The sequence below is a fragment of the Egretta garzetta genome, unplaced genomic scaffold (assembly GCF_000687185.1).
Source record: "Egretta garzetta isolate BGI_Z169 unplaced genomic scaffold, ASM68718v1 scaffold185, whole genome shotgun sequence".
Taxonomy (NCBI): Eukaryota; Metazoa; Chordata; class Aves; order Pelecaniformes; family Ardeidae; genus Egretta; species Egretta garzetta.
The window spans coordinates 124295-142582 of NW_009259595.1; the positions used below are offsets into that span (position 1 = coordinate 124295).

The following is an 18288-nucleotide window of genomic DNA, read 5'->3' on the forward strand; positions in this document are numbered from 1 at the left end:
CAGGTTAGATGTGCTGCAAAAGATTTTGCTGTAAAGGAGGGTATTCAGAAGGTTGCTTCAGAGCCACGTGCCTGTAAATGTCATTGCACTTGGATTTTAAGCATTGATGTTGATTTCCTGTATTCTGTGTATATTTTAAGAACTCTTGTGGGAAATGAAAAAGCTTTATAGAGGTGCATGTTACCTTTAAAAGCAAGTTCATTACAGATTTGTGACTACCTATGGAACTGTGCCAAGAAGGGGGATATAGTGACTGATTTTGACTAAGATTTATTCCTAAACTGTTTTCCCATGGTAGTTGAATAGGGGAGTTTGAGCAATGATGAAATGCGTATGAATGGAAGTCATGGTTTTCACTTAAAGACATTGTAGCAGATCTTGCAAGACCAGGTACATTGGTGCTAAGCAGCTTTAAATTTAACATAATGCCTTATGTGCTGTTGTATATAAACACTGCCTAATACTGCTTGGTAGCTTCAGCTGGTTGAGCTCCAACATCATCAGAGATAAATATTTAAGAATGCCGCTGTGTAACATTACTTTCGCAGGGTGGCTGTTGTGTTTCCTTCCAGAAAAGGCTTGGATATGTGATTCTTCCCTCCCGTACTTCTCACTCATATGGAAATTTGTGAGTGGACACACATCCCATCTCTGAGGGAAGGGTCCCTGTTTAAATCCAGTGAATCTTCACTGATGTCAGATCACTCTCCGATGATTTTACTTTGAGAAAAGGGGAAAAATGGCCCATTCAGCTCTTTGTAGCTTATGAGGAACTGCTGCTATGAGTGCTTTTCTCTCAAATGCTGCTCAGTGCATTAGGGATCAATTTGGCCACTGTAAGGCATATGATGTCACCTTTTAATTATCTTTTAAATTCTGTGTGTATCACAGAAATGTAGAAAAAAATGGGAAAGCTACAGGGTTAAAAAGCCTGCACTCTCTGGAAGCTGAAATATTTCCATTTCTCTGCTCATTCCTTGTCTGCCCTTATTCTTGTCTTAAATAATTCACTAAAAGCCAGCTCCAGATTTCTTCCTTCTTAGCCATGCTGACTGATAGATGTGGTTTTCCCTAACCACTGCATTATTCTAAGATAAAACTGAGTTGCCTCATTTAACCCCTGTGAAGGAAAAATGTGTATAATGCAACAGAGCCTAAGTGTGATCTAGAGATGTGCAAAGAAACTTGGTAGCCTGGAAGACAGTGACCTTTAATGAAAGGACAAACACTGTTAGACTGTGAGTGTTGGAGGCTGCTTGGATGTGATCCAGTCATCTGCAAGGACAGTTTAGATTTAGAAGCAGTTTTTGGAGAGAAGCTAGGCTTCAGTTGTTTTCTCTCTCTCTCTTTTTTTTTTTTTGTGACCTTTAATGAAAGGACAAACACTGTTAGACTGTGAGTGTTGGAGGCTGCTTGGATGTGATCCAGTCATCTGCAAGGACAGTTTAGATTTAGAAGCAGTTTTTGGAGAGAAGCTAGGCTTCAGTTGTTTTCTCTCTCTCTCTTTTTTTTTTTTTAAACTTTTTTTTTTTTTTCTTTTAAGCCAAAATCACTCTTTTGGACATTCTTGTCCAATGCTCCTCTCGCCTCATCTTACAGTTTTGCAAAGACTGGGAATCCCTGACTTCTACTGATTGTCTGAACTTCCTTTCCCATTAGAAAAGCTTTCTTGGTTTGTTTATTTATTTTTTGATTTTGGCTATTCTTACCTGAAGTTGGAAACAGGGTTTAGGTTTAAGATGAACCCAGGAGAGAGCTGTGGATATACATACTTTTTGGAGATGTCTGTCTTCTAGTAACCTTTCCGATTTTCTTGTGGGGTGAAGCTGGTCTGGCCAGAGGAATTCTGGAGCCACAAGAGTTGCAGTAGAAAGGACAGCACTGAATGTATTATTTATTATGTGTAATGTGACTGCATCTTGGAGTCTACAGCCCCGTGTAGGCAAGATACCATGCAAATGCAGAAGAAAAAGATGGTCCCTTCCCTTGGGAGTTTACACTCCAGAAGCAATTTGAGTTATTTTGACCACTCTGTAAATACACCCATTTCACTCCAAGTCCCTAATTTGCCTTGTTTTCTTACCAAAGGGTTGTTCTTGAAACAAGTGCCGAACTCCCTGGTAGGAAGCTGTTACCCAGGTGCTTTTACATCTCAGTGATTTAACTTGGTGCTCTGTCCAAAATGAAAGTGATTCCTTCTCTAGATGGTGAGACAGACACAGATAAAGGCTGGGGTTTGGCTCAACTATTTCTGGCTGCCAAAAAGACAGGTGTCTAGTCTAAGCTAATTACCGAGGCTTCCTTTATAGTTGTGGAGAGCAACAGGCACCTCCAAGAGGTGCTTTGTCCTTCTCATGTCTTGGCTCTCTGTCTTGGCTTGCCTTGTCTGCTGAAGATGCCCCTCCCAGAGCCCTGGTGGGTGTCGTGAAGCAAACCCTTGCTTGGGTGGCCAGCATGGGGTGCCGTGTGCCCAGTGCTGTGCAGGGCTTCTTAGCCATGCTGACTGATAGATGTGGTTTTCCCTAACCACTGCATTATTCTAAGATAAAACTGAGTTGCCTCATTTAACCCCTGTGAAGGAAAAATGTGTATAATGCAACAGAGCCTAAGTGTGATCTAGAGATGTGCAAAGAAACTTGGTAGCCTGGAAGACAGTGACCTTTAATGAAAGGACAAACACTGTTAGACTGTGAGTGTTGGAGGCTGCTTGGATGTGATCCAGTCATCTGCAAGGACAGTTTAGATTTAGAAGCAGTTTTTGGAGAGAAGCTAGGCTTCAGTTGTTTTCTCTCTCTCTCTTTTTTTTTTTTTAAACTTTTTTTTTTTATTCATTTAAGCCTAAATGACTCTGTTGTGCATCTCTGCCCAGATTGTGCTTTCTGTGTCTGTCTGAATTCTCCTACTGCCTTTTGTATTAAGAGCCTTGTGTCTGATGAAGCTATTTGGGTGGGTGAGGCAGAAAGTGCTTCCCTTATGCTGTTCCCCAGAGGAATCACAGGTGTTAGAGGAAATAGGATTGGAGGGATTTCAGGAACCGGCTAGTCTAGCCGTTGCCTAGGACAGCATCCACTGCAGGACATTCTTGTCCAATGCTCCTCTCGCCTCATCTTACAGTTTTGCAAAGACTGGGAATCCCTGACTTCTACTGATTGTCTGAACTTCCTTTCCCATTAGAAAAGCTTTCTTGGTTTGTTTATTTATTTTTTGATTTTGGCTATTCTTACCTGAAGTTGGAAACAGGGTTTAGGTTTAAGATGAACCCAGGAGAGAGCTGTGGATATACATACTTTTTGGAGATGTCTGTCTTCTAGTAACCTTTCTGATTTTCTTGTGGGGTGAAGCTGGTCTGGTCAGAGGAATTCTGGAGCCACAAGAGTTGCAGTAGAAAGGACAGCACTGAATGTATTATTTATTATGTGTAATGTGACTGCATCTTGGAGTCTACAGCCCCGTGTAGGCAAGATACCATGCAAATGCAGAAGAAAAAGATGGTCCCTTCCCTTGGGAGTTTACACTCCAGAAGCAATTTGAGTTATTTTGACCACTCTGTAAATACACCCATTTCACTCCAAGTCCCTAATTTGCCTTGTTTTCTTACCAAAGGGTTGTTCTTGAAACAAGTGCCGAACTCCCTGGTAGGAAGCTGTTACCCAGGTGCTTTTACATCTCAGTGATTTAACTTGGTGCTCTGTCCAAAATGAAAGTGATTCCTTCTCTAGATGGTGAGACAGACACAGATAAAGGCTGGGGTTTGGCTCAACTATTTCTGGCTGCCAAAAAGACAGGTGTCTAGTCTAAGCTAATTACCGAGGCTTCCTTTATAGTTGTGGAGAGCAACAGGCACCTCCAAGAGGTGCTTTGTCCTTCTCATGTCTTGGCTCTCTGTCTTGGCTTGCCTTGTCTGCTGAAGATGCCCCTCCCAGAGCCCTGGTGGGTGTCGTGAAGCAAACCCTTGCTTGGGTGGCCAGCATGGGGTGCCGTGTGCCCAGTGCTGTGCAGGGGGGCAGCGTATGGCTGCCAAAACCCCAGACAGCTCGTACCTACAAACGTTTCTCCAGGTTCCATGTTTTTTATTTATGGTTAGTTTTAATAGTGGCGGTAGTGGAATTGTCTGTGGAGGAAAAAAAAAAAAAAAAAAAAAAAAAAAAAAAAAAAAAAAAAAAAAAAGACTTGATTTCTGGTCTTCTCATCTCCCTCCCCAAACTCGCATGTATTACCTTGTAATGTCACTTATGGTTGTGAAAACACTTCTGGGCTGAATGTTGGGGTCAGAAGTGCAGGACATCGTAAATTTTTAATATATGTTTGGAGTTCAAGTGTGAAAATCTGTTATATAGATTATAAATTTTTTGAACAGGAATGTGTCTTTGAAGCATAGTGTAGGTGCTGCTCAAACCAGAATAATAACTGTGGGCTTTGGGAGCCATGAAGAAAAACAGTAATTAAGGATCTGGAGGAAGGTCCAGGGAGGGGAAGACTGGGATTGCAAGCAAGGTGCAAAAGGTGAAGATGTAATCAGCTGGTTTACCCAAGTGGCCTGTTGTGAAAAATTACAAAAAATAATCACCAGTAGCAGTGATAAGTGGTCTGACCAGAGAGCGAGCACTGTGGAGGGGAGGGAGCTGGTATAACTCTGGGTGACAGCTGATTTGCAGTGGACGACTGACAACTTTAATTAATAAATAGTTTTATATTGATGTTTTGAATTCTAGACCTGACAAGTGAATATAAGGTTACTACTCAAATGAAAAAACGTGTTAGCAGTGCTCAGCATCGCCACGCAGTTTAACACAGAAGCAGAGGAGCAAGGGGAGTTCAGGCTTCCTACGTGTGTTGGAATCTGACTGAGAGGTAGAAAATTAAAACCACTGACAGTACCTTGTACGCCTATGAGAAATATCTGCATTTATTGTGGAAAAAAAGAGGTCTTACTGTATGCTTTCAATTGGCTGTGTTATTAGTATGCAGTGTTATGTACTGCATAAAAGTGGGAAAGTAGCCACGCCATGTGCTGCAAAGGCATCACAGTGAAATAGAGCTTGTTTTGCAAATTGCTTTTTCTTTCATCCTATGCAAAATAAAGTCCTTGCCACACTGTATTTCCAGTTCGAATATATACAAAAGGTACTGCTTGTAAGGCAAAATATTGTGGCTCCTTGAATCTTTACCAGTTTCTAAGTTGCTTTAAGAATTTATTAAAAAATGTACCATTAGGACATTGGAAAAGTTGGAGCACTGGAAAATTGAAAGTGACTTAAGTAAAACTCTTAAAGCACGTGTATATAAAATTGTAAATTTATCAATAGACCAATCTATGTCCCTGAGTGTATTCAAAAATTTCAAGTTAGGTGTAAGTTTATGGCCTGGTTCAGTGAGGGAAGGTTCGCCCATAGCGTGTGTAAATGGGTGCATATACTCTAAAGTTAGAGTTCATTTGTTTTATGTGAAAAATGTCTGAAAGTTATTTTAGTCACAATTCAAGCTTTCCCATAGTCCTTAGGAATAAGTCTCCTGCTTACCCTAATGTAAACCAGATGGATTCATCTGAGGGTGGTTCAGCCTCTGTTGCCTTTCCTTAAATCCTCTTTGTTTGTTTATAGCAAGGATGACTTACATTTTGCTGAGAAGATGCAATAAAAAGCTGACTGTGGAAAACAGAAGAATGACAAGATTTACTTGCCAGCATTTACTTTTTTACTTTGAGAAATGTCATACCAAATGGATTTTTAAATTAATTTTTAAAATCCTTCTTGATAGCTTTCTCAGTGACCTTTTATTAATGCAATGCATGAAATACGTTTTGTAACGAAACAATTAAAATATAGTGCTTTGACCATAAATCTTGTCTGTGAGACATCTGGATGACTTTGAGCTTTGGGACATTTCTCACAGCCTACATATAATATCTTGGCTCTGCAGAAGTTAATAGCAAACCCCAGATGGGTGGTGGGATCCAGGTTGCATAGAGGCTTTTCTGTTTTCCCTTTAGCTTTAGTGGTGTTGGTGCTACTGCTTTTGTAGAGAAAGTACATAAAGGAAAGGGGGTGGCAAAAAAAAAAATAAATCTTTAAAGCTAGTATTGGTCACTCTCCGTAACAAGTCTGAACAGAAGAAGGAAACGTTTTGATCCAAGCTACTAAATGCTTTTCTCATACCAACCTAATTTATAGCCCCCATGGAAGAAACTTTTCCTGAGACGGTTGCCTCTTGGCTGGGCAGTATCGCCTTGTGTTGCCCTTGCAAATGCAGAGGGAGGGGTGTGATGTGGGGGGACGAATGCTGCTACAGGCACCTTGCATCCAGAGCCAGTGAGACCCTGGCCCAGCAGACCGGCTTAGAAAGCGTGGGTTGGAAATTCAGCCCTAAACACGCAGATAAAAACATAGCCTTCTGTTTTGTGTGGCTGTCAAGGTCTTCATGCTCTTTTTTTCATAGCTTGCCCCCAGTGTAGGATGCTGAAGGTGAAAATGGAGTTACTTCTTAAAGTATCCCCAGGTATCAGACTGACATAGGAAAAAATGTTAAGAGTTGTCAGGAGGGGTATGGGCTACAAGATGCAAATGAGCATTTTCTTAGGTGAGGGTGTGGATTGCATCTCTGTATATTGTGTATTTGACACTTCTGCCATACTATTGGTTTTACAGTGTGGACAGGCTACCTGTTCTCAGGACTCAGACCCTCCTGTGGCTCAAATTACCACCTGAAACCAGTTCTTTTGATCCTTCGCCCCTCTAGGCTAAGCAGTTGTTACTACAGCTCTCACAGGAAAACAGGTCCATACTCGCCTTTGTTGACAATTGAAGTCAACAGGCAATAATAAAGAATGTTGGCCCAGACTTCACCTATACTCATCAGGGGTAGATTTAAAACAAGCAGGTTTTAGAGATTATGTGCAAATGATAATCCGTGGGATTTACTTTTGGCCCACAGGTCATTCTCTGAGCCAGCACGTGTATCATAAGCTGCACTAAGATGATAAATCCCCCCCTTTTTTTACCCCAGATGTTTAAGTTTTCTACTCTTGCCTTTGAATTACTTTCTTTGGTATGGCCTTTTCTGTTCACTCACTTCACTTTCAGTTTCTTTTGCTTCCCGCTGGTCCGTTTATCTGGTGCATATGCTCCATTATGAAGTCGCCAGCGAACTGATGATCAGTCGATGCATCCTGCGCCACCCCAACATCAGAAATCACCTTACAAGAAAGGCTCATACTTTTTGGCTGGAGCTCAGAAGTGTCATCCCAACATTTGAGAAAGACTCCGTATAGCTGATGTAGAAGTGCTTTTGTGAGGCTGCTGCTGTTCTGCGCTGGCTACATGGGTTGTGAAGGGTGGGCTGCAGCTGAATAGTGCCCTTTGGTTTCAGAGGTTAATGCAGCAGAGAAACCAGATAAATTCAGGCTCAGCTCAGACCTTAGCATTCTACAGGCTGGTGGAAAGGAATTCTTTTGCAGTGGTCTCTGAATACCACATGGAAGGAACTGATTTGCATGGCTGGATGCAAGTGTGGATTGCCCAGTCATCCTGCTTGTGTAAAATAGGATTGAACATCATACGTTTTTTTAGAAAGCAGTTTAACATTTGCTCCATAGGCTGTGTGCTGGAATGATGGTATGTTGAGGTCGTGGGACCCCAGGTAGTCAAGCTGTGCACAGCGTGAGCGCTGCCGAAAGCATCTCCCGTTGTTTTGTGGCATGAGCAGCTGAGCATGTGGCAAATATTGATGCTCTTTGTTACTTGCAACTGGAATCAGTGAAATGCCCTGGGTGGTAGCTTCTGAAAAGAGGTTTAAAAAGCATCAGTAGAAAATGTATCTACTTTTCTATTTCACCACTTGGGAGAGAATTTATGATGTATAGATAGAGTTCATAGATGTTTCAAGCATTTCATATGTATGTGTTTAATGGAATGGATTGCCACTTTACTGAACATAGCATCAAATCAGCTCTGTTAACTGAAAAAGATTTTTCACATTATTGCTAATGATGTGACACAGTTTTGTTAGAGATGGTGCATAAAATAGTGCTACTTGAAATGACATTAATGTATGCATTTAAATTCCTTTTTTCCCATTTACGTGCATTATTGATTTTATTTCATTGTTGAGGAGATAATGGATTTATAATTAGAATACAGTCACCATAATCAATGATGAGATTATTAGACTTATAAATAGAACTTTAAAACTACGATGAGGTAATTTCCCAGTGTAACGAAGGATCAATAATTGGAGGTTTGCTTTGAATCTGAAAGTAGTACTTGTAAGATTCAGGCGTGAAATACTTCTAGGCAAGTGAGTTAATATAAACTGTTATACAAACTGATGTTGTGGTTAGGCATTTTCTGGAGTTGACCTGTTATTATTATTACTTTTGCTTGCTGCCCAGGTGCTTATGAATTAATTCCTCTGGGTTTGCATAGCTGTCACTACCTCAAAGCTGGATGAGTTTGTTCTTTTGATACCTTAGTTGAAGGAAGCATTTGAAAAGTGCCATGGGCAGGAGTCCATTTCTGTGGTTTTGGTGGTGTTAGGCAAAGATAATGGATGTACCATTCAGAACCTCCCCCTTCTGCTTCTCAGAAGTCACGGTGGTAAAGTTGGGCAAGGCAGTTGGCTGTTGTAGGGGGTAGATGGCAGTGGAAGGATGAAGAAGGGGGGGTGACCCTTGTGATGCCTGGCTTGGAAGGGTCTGGGTTTAGTTGGTCCATGCAGAGTAGATGTGTAGACATACTCTTGAGTCTCACCAACCACTCCTGGTGACTCTAAAGTACACGTGGGGGCCTATGGGAATAGCGCAACCTCCTGCTTACCGGTTAAGCTGACACTAGTGAAAAGATTGTATGGGAATGATAAGAACATAAATATCCTACTGGGTCTGAGCTTCAGCCTGTCTCGCCCAGGGCTGTCTCCAGCAGCAGAGCTGGACATGGTGTTCAGGGAGAGCCATGGAGCCTGGCTGCTTTCTGCAGCCTGCTCATACTCCCCATCATGCACAGTTGGGGAAGTCTTGGGGACACATTGCTGTCTGTTCCCTTTGGTACTTCTTTGTGGACCACAAATTTATCTAATCTCCCTCTGACTCTGCCTCAACGGCCTCCTGGGTCAGCAGGTTCCACGAGTTCGCTATCCCAGTGCAAAGATGTACTTGCTTTCTTTCAGCTTAGCCTCCACCTCCATGGCTTTGTAAAACTCAGTCAGATCCCCCTCAGCCTTCCCCTCTATAAGCCAGAGTCCCAGCCTCTTTCAGCTCTCCTAAAGCAGCTGCTCCATCCTCTTGACCACTTACTTGCTTGGCTCTGTCATTTCCCTTACTCCACTACCACTGTCTTGAGACGCAGGACTTTGGACTGTACCTGGTACTCAGTATGTGGATGCCCCCCTTCTTGTTCTCAGTGCCCTGCCTTGTGATGTTTGGTGTGGTGTTTGTTTTGTGGGGTGTTTTTTTTTTTGGTTTTTTTTTTTTTTTGGCTGCTGCTATATCTCAGAGATGATTTCAGAGGAACTGTCAATGACCTTCAGATCCTCTGGGCTGTAACTGCCCGTTTTGAGTTCAGCATTGTTTAGGTGTGGTTCAGATAATTTTTCCCTAAATACATGGTCTTACATATGTCAAATCCCACCTGACACTTCTTTGCCTACTCACATTTGGGAAGTCTTTCTGGAGTTCCTCATCACTGGCATGGTATTTGGCCACTTGAAAGAGCATTGGGACATTTGCAGATGTGGGTTGCATGGTTTCCATGGGGGGAGTAAACAGCTGGTCAGCAGGGAACAGCCACAGGGGAAAAAAGAGCAGCATCTGCACAGCTCCACCCCTAATTTGGAAGCTCAGTGTCCTTCCACAGTGATCACATAGAGCTGTCCCCGTGTTTGTGAACTTAATGCTGCTTCGTGAGCTTGCCTGTAATTGAACCTTATTCTCCAGATTTGGGCTTACTAAAGATCCAGTTTTCCCTTCATATAACGAGGGTTTGTACTTCTTCAAGCAAGGTGCTAGTCAATGGGTGCCTTGCCATGTGGTAGCTGTCAGGAAAATTGGTCCCAAGGGGTATTCTCTTTAAAGTAGTTACCTCTAATATATAAGCAGTTCGAGCATGATTGAAATAGAAATTAGGTATGACAGTCTCCGTCCACCTTTGCCTTTATTTGCTGCCACTCTATGCCAATCATTATAACAACAGAATAATTACATTATTGTATGTATTGTATTATAATAATACAATTATAATAAAATTGTAAGACCTGTAATTCTTGGGAGCGTGGTTATTCCATCTTGCTGAATAGGGAATAATCAAGGCACAGTGAGATTTTGGTTGAGTTGCCTAAAGTCACTGAGAAATTTTGTTGTGGAGTCAGGAAGGCAACACAAGTTCTCCCTGCTCAAAGCTCTGTATGTGTCCTGTGTTTCACTGCAGTTAGAGACGCATCTGGCCTGTGGAAGTCAGTCCTAATGGAAAAGCATTTGTCTTCTTGTAGGAAACCCAATCCTAAACTGACAGAAATTTGCATTACTATGAGCTTGTTAATGAATTCCTTCGCTTGCTCATATCAGCCTCTGACAAAAAGCAGGGATTCAACTGTATATTTGTCCACTTGAATAAACAATTCATTTTTAATTTTAACCACAATGGTAAATTAAAACACCCTGAGCAGTACACAGCTATATTTTTTTTGGCTTTGGAGGCTGTAACTATTGTAATACATGTCAGCAGGGACGGCTCTGGGCAACACTTTCTGATGTTTGCCTAGAGGCATTAGAAGAAACAGTTTCTCTAGTCTGGCTGTTTTAAATCCACTGCCCGTGAAAAGTCCCAATTTGAGAGCATTGATGTGCAGCAGGATCTACGTCCTTATTGATAGCCCTTTTCCATTTCCTTCTGACTTTTCAAGTGGTGGGTTTACACGTGCAGAAAGGGGGGTAAAGTTTGTGTGGCTGCTAGTCAGGTAGCTGTGAAGAACAAAAAAAAAAAAAAGCAGTGCTTGCTACCACTGTCCCAAGTGGCTAAAATGTGAAGTAACAGGTCCATTGCTGCTTGGTGGCATCTTTGTGCTACCAGAGCCCTGGCTGCAGACACCTTCCAGCCTGTGAATGTAGGCAGGCTGAAGGAAGGAATGGATGTTCCATAGACAAAGGAGGCCTGCCCAAGACCTGCCCCAAACCTTAATACATTCTTCAGGGACCAAGGAGCATGGTTTGGGAGAGACCTTGGGCCAAGGTGAGATCAGGAGCCCCTGATCAGAGGGGAGCAAGCTGACTCTTCTCCATCCCATCCTTGTTCTGTCAAGGGCATCAGCTCTGAATGCAGCTGAGTGATGTGCCCTGCAGTTGAAGGATGAGGTCCTTTCTGTGTATGAAGCACAGACTGCTAGTGATTTTTGGTGGTGAAGATCCAAACCCTTAACCTGTCTTAGTAATTCAGATATTAATCCAAAAAGCAAGGGCCCCCAGGTTGTTTCTGGATCTCCTATATTACTTTCCAGACTGTGACAGCAGATGAGCCCTCATATTTCTATTTAATTCTACTTCTCTCTGATTTTTTTTCTCCTTCTGCCTCATCTTTAGGATCAATGATAAGCCAGGCGTTAGCAGCTCTTGTAGCTGAAAACCTATTTTGGGGGAAGGGGTATAATGCACTGCATTTGAGTCACACTGAACACGAGATGCACATAAAAGTCTGAAACTACAGGTTTAGGCATTCTTGTTACCACGTTGCAGCTGCAGGTTATAAAATGACTACAGTAGTGTATTGTAGTTATAAAATGCCCTAGTTATTTTATAATGAGCCCCAGCAGAAGCATTGTCAGAAGGCAGTAAAAAGTTTATCCAGAACACGTTTCACTTCAACCTGGCATATACTGCACAGTTAACTTTACAGAATGCTAGGCAGTCTGAGGAGGAGGCGTTGCACGTGGAAGATGTATGCAGGACTTACCCACGCTTACGGGAGGGAAGGGTTTATAGTATGAGCATTATCCAGATAGAGATTTACGTCACATTTGTTCCCGTTAGTGGTAGTAGGTCATAAGAGTCTTAGCATGAATCATTTAGGGAGAAAATTATTGTTTTATCATATACAGACAGTAGGTTTAATATATTGCAAAATCATTCAATCAAGCAGTTTTTACAATTTAATTGGCTGTGATGTTCCAGCCTGAAAGGGGAATGGAAAAAAAAGAAAAAAAGCCCCAGTACAGACTCAGGCTTGATCTTGCTAGAGCTTCACCTGCAATTCACTGTTGAAGCCCTGCTGAATGCTTTCATTATGGGACCAATTTTTTGAAATAAAATAAATTGCATTGAGTTCTGACTCTGATTACACAGATGTGTGTCAGACTTGTTGATGCTTTTGTAATTTTCTCCATTCCCTCTTCTGTGAATCTGTTCTTGATAGTTATATTTAGACATCATATCTGATTACTTTCTGTGGCAGCTCTATCCAACCTTCTGGTTTTCTTTTACCATGGCAGCGCAATCCCAGGATTGATGTATTTTTCCCCAGATTTTTATATTCCCATGTTGTTCTTGCCTGTCATCAGGCACATATTTTGCACGAGTTGCAGAGACAAAGCGGCAGCACCTAGCTTGGCTTTTTTGAATCCCTGGACAAAGGTCAATGTCCAGAGAATGGAAATATTCAGGGAACTGGAAGCATTATGGCTTGGTTTTGGCTTTGCACTTCAGACTTGTAAAGAGCTTTTTAGGGTTGTAATTGTCCTTTAGATGGTAATGGCCTGACAGTGTACTGTGTACCTGGAAATTTAATCTACAGCCAACCTCTCTACAGTGTAATTTTGGACTAGTCTGACTTGTTTCAACCTGGGCAGATGTTTCCTGCTGTCTGGCCACAGCAGGGAACCTGTGTGCTGGGAAGCAGGGAGGGGGCAGGGGCTGTCCCTGCTCTGCCCAGCCCACCTCCACAGCCCGAGGATGTCAGGTCGCCTCTGCGCCTTCCCGCCCTCTCCCCCAGCCTTTGCCCATCTTAATTAGGAACAACTCATGCTGTTGTTGCTTGCTGTGGCCCAGGTGACCTCGGCTGCCCCTGTGGATGCTGCCAGCAAAAATGCAGCATGCCTAGCTCTGCTCCCGTGTCCTCAGGATGGGTGCTGGAGCCCGGTACCAAAACCGTCCCATCTGTGACACAGGGACCAATATGAAGCACCGAGACATCGGTTGTTCCTGCACGTGCAAAATGCCTGGTGTGACATTTTCAAGTCTTGTCCTTGCTGTGCTCTTACTGGTACCAGTTTTCATGTGACTTTGGAGCGAGTAGAGGGAAGGGGGTCCTATAGAGCAATTTTAGAAATCCTTCCTTTGAGGATTAGCTGGTTTCCAGAGGGTTAATGGCTTTTGTCTGGCAAAACTTTTCTTAGAAAATTAAAACAAACATTAATCTCTGGATGCGGAGGCCTATGACACTTTAAATATCCAGTGCAGTCAGTAACACTTTATAGTGACAAGGTTGTGATTTCTGCATTTGATCATGAGTGATTTTATGAAAATTTAATAAATGGTGAGGCACAGTTCCCTCTCAGCTGCAGACTGGAGTCTTCTCCCTGTGTAGACTTGCATGCTTAAACAAAGTCATGCAAAGTTGCTGCCATTCCTCTGGAGAATTAAATTTTCCATGTGCAGTCCCCAGAAGAGCATGGGTTGAGATGAGTGAGAAGCATGAAGTAATTCCTGCATTTAGTTTAAAACCAAAGCCCCCTTATTTGTACCCCTTCAGCAGCTGTAAGGGACACAAGCTGAAACCCTGGCAGTGGTTGGTGTGACAAACCAGAGGGCCCAGGATGGTCCCATCACCTTGTCTTTAGTTTTCCTGCCTGAGGGCAAGTGAGTCGGACCTGACAAATTTCCTCATACCTGAGCCCTGCTCATCAGCTGAGGGATGTAGCTGTCTGGGGGAGAGCTGAACATGGTTGTGCTGGAAAATGCTGTCACATTGGATGGTGCAAGCAGTCCTTGAAATGAATCCTAAACTCGGAAGAACTTTTCTGCTTTCTCAGCTTCTTACCATGCAGCAAAACTGATGTTACCTCTGTGTTTAAGAATACTAATTGGGTAATTGAGGACTTAATGAAAAAGATACAAGTTGTCTTCTGCACTAGTCTGATGATTTTACCTTGCATGTCTTCATTTTCCCCCTTTTACAAGAATCAATGTCTTTGCCTTGGCTTCCCCTCATCCTCCTTTCACATATGCACAGAACTGAGAATAAAACTTCCAGATTTACCCAGAAATTACAGTTTGATCTTCAGAAGTGTCTGATGTGGGAATGGCAATTTACAGACATCCAACTTAGGTCTGTTGGTTTGGAAAGTATATTAACCATCTGGTATCTGAAATATCAGGGTTGATTTGGTTATTTCAAGTTAGATGCCTGGTATGTCCACAATCATTGGTCTCTTAGAAATATAGGTTTCTAAGTTCTCATAGAATTAAGAAAGTGGTGAAAAAGGAATGTATGTTATACATTGCTTGTATTTGTGTTAAGCGTGAATAGCTTTTACAGGAATTGATCTGTTAACAGGTTCCAGTCAGTTCTTACAAATCTGTTACACTTCGCTGTAAAATTCACTGAAGTTTCATGCTAACTCTGCAGATTTCATATTTAGCTTTCATATTTAGATTGTGCCATCATTTAGGTTATGCATTAGTTAAAGGACGATTGGTTAGAAACAAGTTGCTGCTTCTGCCTTCTTTTTTTCAACATTTTGCTTAAACTTGATTTTTTCTGTTTGTTTGTTTCAAAGTCCTGTTGTCTAACATAGCACCTGTTGAAAGCGAAAGGAAAAAATATCTCTTGGGAAGTAATCTTGACCCTGTAATTTTTAGTCTGAGACACACGAGACAGAGGGTTATGGTTGTCTTCCTGGCAGAACATCTGGGAGTATTCAAGCCTGCTGGTGGCTGCTGGTAGGATTTCCTTCTTGCGCTGGCCATCGTGCCGCTGGCTGCTGTCCATGGCAGCCTCTTGGCCTGCCAATTTGTGAGCCCTACGTACTGGGTCCAGAGTTTCTGGGTCCCGCTGGGTGCTCCCCATGCCAGCCTCTTGGCCTGCCAATTTGTGAGCCCTACGTACTGGGTCCAGAGTTTCTGGTGTATATTTTAGTCTGTAAACTGCGAAGTCTGTTGTAAGCTCCGCTTATTATTAGTGTTTTGCATCAGTTCATGTAACTCAGAAGTTCAGACGTCACATTTGGATGCTGCATTGTTTTCCCCATGCTAGATACTTTCCATGGCTGGTACAGGTCTAGACCACACATCCATCGCTTCCATTTGTTAATGCTCAGGTACCTGCTCATATTGCTGGCATACCATGTTTCTGTGCCAGTCTTGATCTCTAGCAGTGCTTGGTCACTGCGTTTTTGCCTGCATCGCTAAGTCTCCTGAGACTTCTGTAGTACAAAGTGAAGAGTTTTGCTGAGGGTTATTCAAAGGTTCCAGTTAGGCTTCTAGTGTGAGTAGCTTTGCTAAGATTAAGTTAATCTGAGTGAATATTCTTCTATGTCTCAGCCTCAGATCTCTTAGGTGAGCTTTATAAAAGTACTTTTTTGTGTAGCAGCCTATGGTAAAGCATTAGTCAGCCACTCCATAATACTGATAATGGTATTAAACTTTAAAGAGCAGACCTTCAAAAGAGCTGGGTGTACTTTCTTCTTGTTGACTTTGCTGGGAGCTGGGAATTCAGCACTCAGCCGATCGGAATGAGTCCAGATGAAACTCCAGACGGGCTTTCATGCATCAGTCGAGCCCTGCTCAGTTGGCAGAGTTTTCTTTTACTTGATACCTAATAATGGGGTTGTCTCAGTTCTCATGAGAAAAACTCTGTTTGGGTTGTCAGTGTATGAGAAAATTGAGGGTGTGTATGTAACTGGGAAGGCCCTATTACCATGTCTGCATATCTGCAGTTGTAAAACATGATCTATGGCAGCACAAAATTTAAAATTTGGTGGCATCCCAGGAAGTACTTAATTGCGTTTGTGCTTCATTGCAAGGCTGTCTCCTTTTCTGGAATTTATTTTTGCTAATTAGTTGGAAATGTCAAAGTAGTATTTCAGATGACAAAAACATCATATATTATCATACATGAAGCAATTAACTCTTTTGACAAATATTTATTGTGGTGTCGTCTTTAATTAAATCTTCAGAACTCCTAGACATAGAGCAGGTTCTTCCTAAAAGGAGGCCTTCCCAGAACTGTCAATGAGCGTTTGACTGATGGGACTTAATTGAACTTGGTACTGGAAGAGTTGGTGGCCTAAGCATGAAGATATCAACATGACACAATTTCACAATACAGATGTCTGAAATTTTGGCAAAATCCCAAAACACCACCCCCCCGCCAGCTCTGTCTTAGATGCACAGATGCATTGTGCTGGAGAAGATGCATCTCCAGTCACTCCTGTTCTTCCGCTGGAACGGTTTGCAGGAGACAAAAATGCGGTGCACTTGTGCTGCTAAGATAGATAATGCTGAAAAGTGGGGCTGTACATATGTTTTAAAAAAAATCAATTTTTTTTTTATTTAGTTCTTGGAGTTATTCATGTGGAAACATGTTACAAATGTGACCGTTTGGTTAGTTCCTCTTAAACAGATAGGTCTTGCAGATGATGTGCCACTGAGAAATAATTCCTGACAGTTATAACTGAACCAGATAAACAGTTCTGCCAGCTCCCAAATAACACTGTAAAACAAAAGGGTTCTGCTTATCGTTTCCCATTTCTTCATGCCTGTCAAACTGTTTAACTGTGCATTAGCCATCACAAAGGGTCTCTGTGTTATTCTGCTCATCTGCTGTGGTCATGGTTTTTACCTTCTCTGTTGCAGGACCTACTGCGGTACTCTTGTCCAGCTGTATCACTCCTCAGCCACTGCTATCTTCACCTTCACCCTTGCAAAGACGCTCTTTGGAAGTGCTGCATGAGATTTCTCCCTGTGATGGCCATTCAGCAAGTGTGTTAACCTGTACATATGTGTTTACTTTTTTTTTTTCAGGCAGAAACGGCACCAGAAAGTGGCCGGGATGGTCCCAACGTTCAGATCAGCTCAGGGCAGAACAACTCCGATCCCACGGGAGCAGGCAGCTCAGCAGCCTCCCAGAGCCTGGTTGCTCCAGCTGGGGTCTCAGCAGGTACCTCAGCTGCGGCTTCGTTCTTCATAAGGTAGTTTTTCACCTTTCTGGTTTCTGTAACTGCTCATGAGTCTTGTTTGTGAAATGCTTTTGAGTCTCTCTGCCCTGGGTAGAAGGTGTAGCATGTGGTCCTGGTTGGCAAGCGGTAGAGTTGGTCACCTGGTTGTGACTGTGCCTTGCCACTGCCGAGCAGGGATGTGATGGTGAGGCCCCATTTCTCTCTCTGGAGACCTGATCAGGAACCTCTATTGACCAAAACCCAATAAAATATGTATTGGTCTTAGTCTAGTCCTTAATCAACATTTCCACCTGTCACAAGTCTGCTATTCTGTAGGTTTCCTTGGAACAGAAGCTGAAATAACAAGGGTTTTTCACTCAGATCTAAATAAAAAAAAAAAAAAGTTACTTTTATTCAGTAGCATGGCCTATGTGTGCAAGTAAAAGTTGGTAACAACAGTTAAAACAGTTTAAGACATTCTTTTTTTAGTAGTAGCCAAGAACAATCTTTTTTTTTTTTTTTTTTTTTCATTCTTGGGTCTTATAACGAAAATGATATGTTAGTTTTGTTTGTGAAATGTTTGTTGTAATTAGCAATGTTGATTAAATGCAATACGCTGTCAAGCAGATGGTATTTAAAACAACAAAATTCAGGGCTTTGTACTTGCATTCCAAACTCCTTTTTTAATTCAGAACTGAACATGTTTTGAGACAATATTGAAAAACGTATGTCTGCGAATGGCATTAAAGTCAGATTTATGCATTGAGGATTCTTCTTACCATGTAATCATGATGGTAATTGTATTGTTTCCTTTTCCTTGATCTTTAAAACGTTTTGCACCATTACAAAAAATGACATTTACCGTAAGTTACAATCTGACCTCAGATGGGGCTCAAGTTCCCAAGTTCTGTTTTTTTGAAGAACATAGCACAGCGAGTCTTAAGAGTTACATGCCTACATGTCACAGTCTGTGCACAAGCAGTTGGGAACTGACTGCCCCAAGAGCGGTGCGTGTGAATTAGTGTTTTGTCTCTGTGCTAAGTGCTGCAGGTTTAAAGTCAACACAGAGAAATGGTTGCCTACAAAGGATGATTTGTTTCATTTTAAGATAGGTGTCTGAAATCAATGGGAGTGGAGAGGAAAGGAAAGGGAAAG

At 42.2% G+C, this 18288-nt stretch overlaps 1 protein-coding gene across 1 annotated transcript in view; it reads left to right on the forward strand.

Annotated features, from left to right (window-relative positions):
- The window catches only part of KIF26A (kinesin family member 26A), a 68099-nt gene that overhangs the window by 928 nt on the left and 48883 nt on the right, over positions 1–18288 (forward strand). Inside the window, 1 exon segment of the mRNA XM_035893689.1 lies at positions 17000–17166. Within this exon segment, the coding sequence (XP_035749582.1) occupies positions 17000–17166 (167 nt within the window).